This window comes from Palaemon carinicauda, chromosome 24 (assembly GCF_036898095.1).
Source record: "Palaemon carinicauda isolate YSFRI2023 chromosome 24, ASM3689809v2, whole genome shotgun sequence".
Taxonomy (NCBI): Eukaryota; Metazoa; Arthropoda; class Malacostraca; order Decapoda; family Palaemonidae; genus Palaemon; species Palaemon carinicauda.
The window spans coordinates 87,366,401-87,378,900 of record NC_090748.1 but is presented as its reverse complement, the minus strand read 5'-3'; the positions used below and the strand labels follow the sequence as shown (position 1 = coordinate 87,378,900).

Below are 12,500 nucleotides of genomic sequence, written 5' to 3'. Positions count from 1 at the left end.
GGTTGGAAGTGAGTTCACAGGATAAATTCCTAGATAACTCAACAGTTATACAAAACGGCTTTGTTTACTTTACTTACAGTACTTTGAAGACCGCTTATCCGGTCCCAATCAGCGCGTGTGCGCGCACTCACGAGAGGTGTTTGCGTACTGTACATTCTTGAAGAATCTGAAGAATCATACGGCGTAATACGCTTTAATTGTTAAATCCACTCAACAGTAACCCCAAGAAAATAAGAAAGTTTTCAACTTTTTCTTGTACAATCTTGGGACTGCACATTTGAAATCTATAGAGCCAACACCTCGCATCTTGGTTCCAATATTTTTAAATCTTACGAAACTAGTCTCATGTCCACTAGATTTGTAGCCTATATCATATGAAGAGAATCTCTCAAATAATTTGGACACCCGGTTCTTATGCCATTTCTAAAAATTATTTAAGCAACAAGCGGCTAGTGTAGCTCAATCAGTAAAATGCAATCTTATCATGGGATGTAACACCCATTATTAATCTTGCTGTTGTTTATTAGATTGTGCAACTCCTAAGTTGTAGGCTACTTTAGTCAAACTGTAATAGAAATAGTTGTAATAGTCAAATATAGTAATAAACTCATAACCAGAATTATCTTAACAAAACATTCATCCAGATATCTATGTACAGAACTAATGTTTCTTAGATTATAATTCACATGGAATTATTCATTTGAGCCCCGAGACAAATTATAATCCTATAACACTCATAGGTCACGAACACCAATATTCAGGATCAAATTGTCATTAATATCAATTCTAATGTCACCAGGGATTGAAAATAAATACCCGTCTCTCTTAGGATAACCTAAACACACTACACTGGGAAAGTATCGTCTAGGGAGAGTCTGCAGACTATTGTAATTGACTTTATATATAACAAGTGTAAGCGACCCGTCAAAAATTGTTTAAATATTTAGATATGCATACACGCACACCTCCCTTCTTACCATGGCATGACTACTCCTCTCCCCTTACCAAGGGACGAGTAGGGCTCAGCGTGACCGGATGGATGGATGGATGGATATATATATATATATATATATATATATATATATATATATATATATATATATATACAGACACTTTCTCTTTATTATATAGGGAAGATAAGTCCGTACAGGCAAGATAGACGTTTCTTGGTGTATGCTACGACTCTTTATTCTTTACTTAAAGAATGTACATAAACTTAGCAAGCATTTTATCCTACATCGAAGTTATAAAAATCCGAAAACCATAAAATCTTCATATTCTATCAAGCTAAAAAATGCAAGTTATCGAACAAGAGCCCTTGCCACCATACATGGATATATGTCAATATTTTACTACCTTGCAGAGTGAGAATAGCTTCTATCTCAAGGTCGTGATGACGTCAATAATCATTAATGACGCTATAAATACTTACTATTTCGATAAAGGAGCTTACACAACATTGTGTAAAACGGTGCAGGGGTATGCTTTTACCAAGGTTTTGAAATTATAAGAATTCTGACGTGTGAATCGAAACAATCGTGAATATAGAATATTATGCAAAAATAATAATATCTATGTGGAAAAAATATAACTATGATTCTCCACAACGAATAGATTTTGATCAAAACAGTAGTTCTTAACACGGAAGATATATTTTTTCCTTCTTGCTTGCGGTGGCACTGGTAAGACTTCAATATCTTGACGTCTAAATTAGAAGACTTCTAAGGCTTTTCAACCTTCGGGGATCAGCTCTTTGATGGAGAATACCAAGGTGAGTCCCAGCCCATAGTGTCGGCATTTCAAAAAAAACAAAGTGTAAACTTTAAAGAGATTCTTCTCGCGCTTTTAAAATGGATAGGAAAAAGATGGCATTTCTTTCATTCTTTCTTATACGTGTATTTGTTTTTGTTGTTACGCGAAGTAAAATTTCAAATACATTGCCTTTTCTCTAGTTGCCAGATTCTCGATAAATAAGTTCTATCGAGGAAGTACTAATTAGGAATTATCAAATGTTAGATTTAAAAACATGCTAGTCACAATTAATTTCAGTCCATATTTTTATCTCAGAGAAGATGGATAAAAATTGAATATTGTACAGTTGGACACATGAATTCCTGGTACACCTCGGTCTGAGGAAGCACACATAGCCACAACCTTACTGCATGGCGGGTTCCCGTGTTTAGCCCAGCCCTCCACATCTGCTTGCTCTCCATACAGTAGCTTTTTGGTTACTAGCCGGGAAGTAAGGGTGTGACAGGGTGCACTTCTTCAGAGCAAGGTGTACCAGATCTTGATATTTGTCGGAGTTGTGTGGTTATATGGTAACTTCTGGCGTTCATCATATCTCTCTCTCTCTCTCTCTCTCTCTCGATATACACACACACACACACACACACACACACACACACACACACATATATATATATATATATATATATATATATATATATATATATACTCATACATATATATTTATACTTTACGTATCGTAAATATTCGCTGGAACTATTTGAGAGAGAGAGAGAGAGAGAGAGAGAGAGAGAGAGAGAGAGAGAGAGAGAGAGAGAGAGAGAGAGAGAGAGAGAGAGAGAATAATAGCTTATGATGGTGTCCACATATCCCAGCAGGTAATCAAATCTGACTTTTTGACATAACAATGGAACCTTTGCTATTCAATTTATGAGATAAACCTTACAGTTTACGTTTATATATTCAGTATAAGAAGCGTATCCATTTTAAGTCTGGAGACAACGGCGTCTGACCACGCATTCAATGAAGCACTCTTTATTAGAGCCTATAAAATGAACCTAATAACTGACATCTATTTAACCTTCGAAATAGTACAACCATTCAGCACAACCATAATTCTTATTCAAGTCGATGAAATCAATTAACAGTTGATCTAGCAATAAAAAGTGAATCTATAATTATAAATTTAGTGACAATGGTGCTTTATTACACATTTAATTTCAACTTGAGTTATTCAAGTGTATGAAATAAATCTGAGTTGAAACATATTCACATTTGAAAAAAGGAGGGGTAAAATCATATTGTAAGTCTGACGACTAAAACTGCTAATTACACATTCGGTAAAACGCTCATCATTATAAGTTAGGCTCTTGCAAATAAATTCAATACAACAGTCGGTATGCAAATCTATGACATATATCTAACAACGAGCGACATATACTGTATATAAACATGAAGTCGGTTGTCGTTATCATTAAAAGTCTAATAAAGCTCCGGAATAAAGATGCATTTAAACACTCGTTAATCACGTCTGTGAAATAAATATAAAAGTTGATAAATTAAAAGTCTGTCGATAAAGGTCCTGGATAAAGACTCATTAAAACACTAGGTTGGCTAGGCCACCAGCCACCCGTTAAGACATTACCACTTGATAGTTATGGGGTCTTTCGACTGGCCAGACAGTACTACATTGGATCCTTCTCTCTGGTTACAGTTCATTTTCCATTTGCCAACACACACATACACACACACTGAATAATCTGGCCAGTTCTTTACATATTCTCCTCTGTCCTCATAAACCTGACAACACAGATTACCAAACAATTCTTCTTCACCCAAGGAGTTAACTACTGCTCTGTAATTGTTCAGTGGCCTCTTTCCTCTTGGTAAGGGTAAAAAAGACTCTTTAGCTATGGTAAGCAACTCTTTTAGGAGAAGGATACTCCAAAATCAAACCACTGTTCTCTAGTCTTGGGTAGTGCCATAGCCTCTGTACCATAATCTTCCACTGTCTTGGGTTAGAGTTCTCTTGCTTAGGGGAACACTCAAGCACACTATTCTATCTTATTTCTCTTCCTCTTGTTTTGTTAAAGTTTTTATAGTTTATATAGGAAATGTTTATTTTAATGTTACTCTTCTTAAAATATCTTATTTTCTATTTTTCCTCTTTCTCACTAGGCTATTTTCCCTGTTAAGCCCCTGGGCTTATAGCCTCCTACTTTTCCAACTAGGGTTGTAGCTTAGCAAGTAGTAGTAATAATAATAATAATAATAATAATAATAATAATAATAATATTCACGTTTGTGAAATAAATCTAAAAGTTGACATATCATTAAATGTCTGGCGGTTAAGTCCCGAATAAAGATTCATTTACACACTCGTTATTCACGCCAATGAAATAAATTCAAAAGTTGACATATTATTAAATGTCTGGCGTTAAAGCTCCTGAATAACGATTCATTGAAACCCTCTTTAGTTCCTTCTATGGATAAAACCTAAAGTTGATATATAAATGCACATCAGAGGCAAGAACTACTATCATTTTGAGTTTGGCACTAATGGCTCCTAAATATACATTGTACTCAAGCTTAATTAAGCAAGTTTATGAAATAAATCTAACAGGGGACATAATCTGTACATATAAAAATTGTAATGAAGAGTGCAATTATCATCATCAGCCTGACAACAATTGTTCTTGGCTATTCATTATTCAAGTCTATGGAGCAAATCTAACAGATGGCATAAATGCGCAAGGTAATTTCGAGTGCGGGGGGAGATGGGATGCGGAGTGGGGTAGTTGGGGGTACCACAGGAGTTGGAAAGCTATTGGATAAGATACAAGAAGTTGGACTGAGGTGGTGGGGTCATGTCATGTGAAGAGATGAACTGTGTATTGGGAGGAGAGCGATGGAGGTGGGGGTGCAGAGAGCGGGAGGGAGAGGGAGACCGGAGCGAGGGTGGATGGACTGTATCAGGCAAGGTCTATAGACCTGGGTATCGGGGATGACCTTCGATCAGGGGGATTAACCGGTGATGAAGTGTGGGACAGAGGTAGATCGAGAACGCTGGCCAGAAACATTGACCCCACATAAAGGTTGGAAAAGATGCAGACAAAAAGGAAGAAGAAGAATAATTTCGAGTGCAATTTACATTAAAGGTCTCGAGACAATTAACGTATTTATAAACAAGTGTTGACGAGTAAAACTATCATTATATATCTGTTGATAATGGATCCTGACTGTACACCTATACAACTTTCGTTATTAAAGTTTATGAAATAAATCTAAGAACTGATGCGTAAATAAACACAGTGTGATGGTTATATGTTTAGCTCTATCAAATATCTTGGTTATGTTATGAGCAAAATGGAAACCTTGATGCAGAAGTCAGTCATACAATTCAATGTACATGGATGAATTGGAGAAAGTCATCAGGGATGCTTTGTGATAGGAGGAGCAGCACAAAGGTCAAAAGAACAATTTTTAAAGCGTTGTTAGACCAGCCATGCTCTATGGAGCAAAGACTTCGCCAACAGAGAAAGAAATAAAAATAGAAGTGGCCGAGATGAAAATGCTTAGGTGGATGTGCAGTGTCACAAAAAAGATAAAATCCGGAATGACAGTGATGAGGGGGACAGTCAAAGTATTAGAGGTTTCAAAGAAAGTCCAGGAAAGAAGGCTGAAATGGTTTGGTCATGTCATGAGGAGAAAAGATGAACACGTATGTAGAAGGGTTATGAACATATGCGGAGGGCAGAAGGAGGGCAAGGCCAAAGTTCAGATGGAAAGATAAATTATTGAATGACATGAAGGAAAAGGGTCTTAGATGACAAGATGTACAGGACAAAGGAAGGTGGAGAAAGCTGACTAAAAAGAGCAAATCCATGTAGAAATGGGAAAACCTGAAGGCAAAGAAGAAGAAGAAGAAGACGAGGAAGAAGATGGCTAGTGCAATTACCATGATGTCTAGTGACAATGCCTCCTGAATATATAGTGAATACAACCCACGTTACTTATGTCAACGAATTGATGTTTATATAGATATAGACATGGGGATTGCAACTAGCACACATTTAATAAAACTACAGTTATTTATGTCTATTGGAACGTCTCAGAGTCTCGCTCAAACTCGTTAGTTTCTTGTAGGGTCTACAACTTCACCATCCTTGTGAGCTAAGGATGGAGGGTTTGGGGGAGCCTACAGGCCTACCTGTTGAGTCATCAGCAGCCATTGCCTAGCCCTCCCTCGCCCTAGCTTGCGTGGAGAGGAGGCTTGGGCTCTGATACTACCGCTAGAGATATTATTATTATTATTATTATTATTAAATGCTAAGCTACAACCCTAGTTGGAAAAGCAGAATGCTATAAGCCCAGGGGCCCCAACAGGGAAAATAGCTCAGTGAGGAAAGGAAGCAAGGAAAAATAAAATATTTTAAGAATAGTAACAACATTTAAATAAATATTTCCTATATAAACAAAAACTTCAACAAAACAAGAGAAAGAGAAACTAGATACAATAGTGTGCCTGAGTGTACCCTTTGATTGGTCAGACAGTTCTACATTGGATCCTCCTCTCTGGTTACGGTTCATTTTCCATTTGCCTACATACACACACCCAATAGTCTGGCCTATTCTTTGCATATTCTCCCCTGTCCTCATACACCCGACAACACTGATATTACCAAACAATTCATCTTCACCCAAGAGGTTACTGTACAGTAATTGTTCAGTGGCCACTTTCCTCATGGTAAAGATAGAAGAGACTCTTTAGCTAAGTAAGCAACTCTTCTAAGAGAATGACACTCCAAAATCAAACCATTGTTCTCTAGTCTTGGGTAGTGCCATAGCTTCTGTACCATGGCCTTCCACTGTCTTGGGTTAAGAGTGCTCATGCTTGAGGGTAAACTCGGCCACACTAGTCTATCTAATATAATTTTGTTAAAGTTTTTATAGTTTAAATAGGAGGTATTTATATTAATGTTGTTACTGTTCTTGAAATATTTCAATTTTCCTTGTTTCCTTTCTTCACTGGGCTATTTTCCCTATTGGAGCCCCTTGGATTATAGCGTCCTGTTTTTCCAACTAGGGTACAAAGCTTAGCAATTGATGATAATAATAACAACAACAACAACAACAACAACAACAACAACAACAACAATAATAATAATAATAATAATAATAATAATAATAATAATAATCATATGGTTAATCTCTAGGGCATTGTCACTGTGAATTGTAGAGTGCATCTATCATTAGGAGACTGGTGATATTGGCTCCTGTATAAACATTCATACCACCTTAATTATTCAAATCTATTGATTAAAGCAAAGTTAACATACATCTAAAAATAGGATGTTCTAAACCAGGGGTTCCCAACCTGGTACATGTGAGACCCCGTGTTACATTTTTACTCTTCCAAGGGTACATTGGATATGAAATAATAACCATTACTGCGCATTACATTATGAAATTTGAATTGAGATTGAATAATGTAATTATATCACAATATCAATTTCATTGTTTTTCTTTTCATCCTCAATTTGGATGTACACATGAATATATAAAACGTTCATGGGGTACAGAAGTACATAGAGGTTGGGAACCCCTGTTCTAATAGAACAATCATTATATTAATTTTAAAAATGACTCTTAACTAGGTATTGAAAAGAACCCTCATCTTTCAAGCTTACGAAATAAATTTAACAGTTGTCATATATATATATATATATATATATATATATATATATATATATATATATATATATATATATATATATATATATATATATATATATATGTATGTATAATATAGTACGTGCACCTATCATTATAAGCCAGGCAACAATAGCTCTTTACTATATATTCAATACAACCTTACTTATTCAAGTCTAAGAAATATGCTACCTAACAATCACCACATTTTGGAAATACACATGATGTATATATATATATATATATATATATATATATATATATATATATATATATATATATATATATATATACATACATATATATATATATATATATATATATATATATATATATATATATGTGTGTGTGTGTGTGTGTGTGTGTGTGTGTGTGTGTGTGTAATAAACAGTACAGTTTACCTATACATGCATATATTAACGACGATTCATGCTATCGTTATAATACATCTAGTGCCAATAGCTCCTAACTAGTCAATAAAACCATTATCAACTTTATGCAATGAACCTCACAATTTGCACATGCATATGTATACGCACACACACGCAGCGTGCCTGAGTGTGCCCTCAAGCAAGAGAGCTCTAATCCAAGACAGTGGAAGGCCAAGGCACAGAGGCCATGGCGCTACCAAAGACTAGAGAACGATGTCTTGATTTTTTTAGTGTTTATTTCAACCATAATCTAACTGTTCAACAGGTTACTTAAAAAGGCTCATAAAAAGCCTTGGGAAAACTGATAAAACACTATATTTCACACAGTGTGTATAGGCTAAAATATAATGATTAATATAATTTTTTTCGTTTCTTTTATGGGTCTTTCTAAGACATTTATTCAGTATATATATATATATATATATATATATATATATATATATATATATATATATATATATATATATATATATATATATATATATATATATCAAAGACGTGTACCACTATATTATAAGTCTGGCAACACTGACTCTTGTCTATAAATTCAATAGATCCTTCCTTCTTACACACGTATAGTAATAACGAGTAGAACTATATTTATATATGTGATGGCAATGTTTTCTGACTAAAGAAATTTAATACAACCCTTGTTATTCAAGTCTATGAAATAAATGTGAGTGGCGAATATACCTATCAATATTGAACTGATGCAAACGACTTCTGACTATGGACTTTTGACCTTTTGACTAATAAAGTAAATATATATTTTATCTTTTTTTATCTCTTCCAAAATGCGAGGAAATCGACTAAATCATGTAACATATATTGGTCATCTTCTGTGTAAAAAAAAAAAAATTGTAAGGCTACAGTAAAACACCCAAGAAAACAAACTCAAAGTAATTGTGTTTAGGGTTTTTCTAAATGTCTTAAAAGGAGAAAATCGGGAACGTTGGTGATTACAGCGGTTGGCTTTTCCCAAAATGCCACAGAGCGATTTCCTTCCATACGTTCACTTTTGATCTTTAGCTTTCCCGTCAAAAAGTGTCACCGACTCAAATGGATAAACGACTGTGTTTTACTAGTTTTCTACCTTTGATTGTATCTGAGTTTGTGTACCTGATAATTATAAGAAAAATTAATAAGAATAAGTACTTTATTGGCCTCACTTGGATGGATGAAAATTTTACACAACAGTAGGACCGTAGGACCTATTATTGTTTCCTCATTAACACGCTGAGGTGTGTGTTTTTTTTTTTTTAAACAAAATCCTGTATGCCTGTTTGGTAGCGTCTCTGCCTGGTGTTTGCTAGTCGGGGGTTCGAGTCCCGCTCAGACTCGTTAGTGCCATTCGTGTCTGCAACCTTACCATCCTTGTGAGCTAAGGTTGGGGGGGTTTGGGGGAGCCTATAGGTCTATCTGCTGAGTCATCAGCAGCCACTGCCTGGCCCTCCCTGGTCCTAGCTTGGGTGGAGAGGAGGCCTGGGCGCTGATCATATGTAATATGGTCAGTCTCTAGGGCATTGTCCTGATTGCTAGGGCAATGTCACTGTCCCTTGCCTCTGCCATTCATGAGCGACCTTTAAACCTTTAAACTCAAAAAGCGTAAGCAACCCAAAACTTAGTCTCTGCTATGATGTAATTCTATATAAAGCGAGGGACGATCGTCCTTTAAATACAACACATTTAGATCTTGCTCAGATTAAAGAAATGACCTTGCGTGGAACGAGACCGGTAAATCGAGACATTTCCGTTAAACTTAACCGCCGGGCGCCGGTACACACAGTTCGTAGTCGTAGGAGCGAGCCACTTGGCGGGCTCACCTCATATAAGGTATTGTAAGGTTTCCCGTGGATGGTCAACCGGACGTTAGACGAATAATTACTCGGGTTATTCCTTTAAGTGAATTTCCTGTGGCTTGAAAGAAACACGGCTAGGGTTCGAGGAAATCACCATGGTTATTTTTAGATTGATTGTAAGGACCGATTAAAAACGAATGTAGGCTAGTATTATAATAACAGGTTTCCCATTTTTTTTCTTTTTAGATTAAGTAATATTAACACTAGGATGGTTTAAGGGATATATATATATATATATATATATATATATATATATATATATATATATATATATATATATATATATATATATATATATATTATATATATACACACATTTATATATATATATATATATATATATATATATATATATATATATATATATATATTATATATATACACACATTTATATATATATATATATATATATATATATATATATAAACATTTATATATATATATATATGTATATATATATATATATATATATATATATATTATATATATATATATATATATATATATATATACATAATATATATATATATATATATATATATATATATACAGTATATATATATATATATATATATATATATACATAATATATATATATATATATATATATATATATATATATATATACATAATATATATATATATATATATATATATATATATATATACAGTATATATATATATATATATATATGCATAATATATATATATATATATATATATATATATATATACATAATATATATATATATATATATATATATAGATATATATATATATATATATATATATATATATATATATATATATATATATATATATATATATATATATATGGGCGAACCTCTAGACTCTAGAGATTGTTAATGAACATACACTACGTTCTTAGGGCAGACAGTGTTTCCGCAGGATATGAGGCCGAAATTAACAGAAGAGTAAGTATGGAATGGAGAGCTTTTGATAAACAAAATTAAATTATAAAAAGTAAAATGCAACTTCATTTAAAAAGAGAAGTATTCAATCAGATGGTCCAACCAGTGTTAACTGACGCACCAGAAACTTGGGGCCTTACTAAAGCCCTAAAACATAAGCTAATTCATTCCATAGCTCTCTGAGTTGTAACTCGAGAGCTATGGAATGAATAATGATGGAAATAACATTAAGACAGATAAAGAGTGACATGAATACGAAAGCAAACTAAAGTAGAGGATATTTTATGAATATGTAAGAAAAAAAGACATGAACATGGACAAGACATATAATGAGAATGATAGATATTACAGGTACATTAAGAATAACAGAATGGGTCCCTAAAGATTGAAAATGAAGGATGAGAAGACGATGAGTTGACGGGTTAAAAAAAATTGCGGGTATAGACTGGCTTAGAAATGCCATAAACAGACGAATTTGGAAGGATATATATATATATATATATATATATATATATATATATATATATATATATATATATATATATATATATATATATATATATATATATATATATACAGTATATAGTATACTGTATATCATAGACCCGAAAGGAAATGGGAAAAATTTTATTTGAGTTAATACTTTCGTCTTATGAGTGACTGACGGACTCACCATGATATTAGATATCGTACTTATACATTACATTGGGATCCGCAAACTATCAGTGTCTTGATTCCATATATGTCAGATTTTAGAAAATAGGATAATACCCGATTAATGGAAAACAGACCAGGGCTTAGGTTTCAATTCTGACCTTGGGTACAGGCAATTGAGAAGGACTCAACATCATTTCTTTGGGTATAGTTATTAACATGTATTATTGTCCTAATCTCTAACCAACCGAATCTTAGCCAATGGCTATTAATCCTCCTTAGCCAAAGGAAAGCCAGAGAATTATTAACAAAACACCTAATGGGGCCCATTTTGCTATTTTGCTAGAAATGCCTTTAGATGTTTGGCTCACATATACAAAGTTACATACTTAACAAGGTATCTTACATATTATGTTATAGTCCTTCCCAGGGTTATTCTTAATCAACACGTTTTTAATGTTCAGCTATATTCAAACGTTATCCTTTTAGCTAGTTTTTCAAGAAGAATGACATAAAAAATAGTATGTCATTCATAGTTTCCTTTTTTTCTAATCAAACACTATTATTATTATCATTATTATTATTATTATAATTATTATTATTGCTAGCTAAGCTACAACCCTAGTTGGAGAAACAGGATACTATAAGCCCAGGGGGTCCAACAGGGAAAATAGCCTAGTGAGGAAAGGAAACAAGGAAAAATATATTCTAGGAAGAGTAACAAAATTGAAATAAATATTTCCTATATGAACTATAAAAGCTTTAACAAAACCAGAGGAAGAAAAATAAGATAGAACAGTGTGCCCAAGTGTACCATCTAGCAAGAGAACTCTAACCCAAGACAGTGGAAGACCATGGTACAGAGGCTATGGCACTACCCAAGACTAGAGAACAGTGGCTTGATTTTGGAGTGTCTTTCTCCTAGAAGAGCTACTTACCATAGCTACAGGGTCTCTTCTATCCTTACCAAGAGGAAAGTAGCCACTGAATAATTACAGTGCAGTAGTTAGCCCCTTGGGAGAAGAAGAATAGTTTGGTAATGTCAGTGTTGTCAGGTGTATGAGGACAGAGGAGAATCTGTAAAGAATAGGCCAGACTATTCTGTTTATGTGTAAGCAAAGGGAAGATGAACCATAAACGGAGAGAAGGATCCACTGTGGCAA

The 12,500-nt window shown here is 33.9% G+C and overlaps 1 protein-coding gene across 1 annotated transcript in view; it reads right to left on the bottom strand.

Annotated features, from left to right (window-relative positions):
- Positions 1-556: 556 nt before the first annotated feature.
- Positions 557-12,500, bottom strand: part of LOC137618471 (uncharacterized) — a 22,314-nt gene continuing 10,370 nt past the window's right edge. Inside the window, exon 3 of the mRNA XM_068348632.1 lies at positions 557-565. Within this exon, the coding sequence (XP_068204733.1) occupies positions 557-565 (9 nt within the window). The remainder of the gene's footprint in view (positions 566-12,500) is intronic.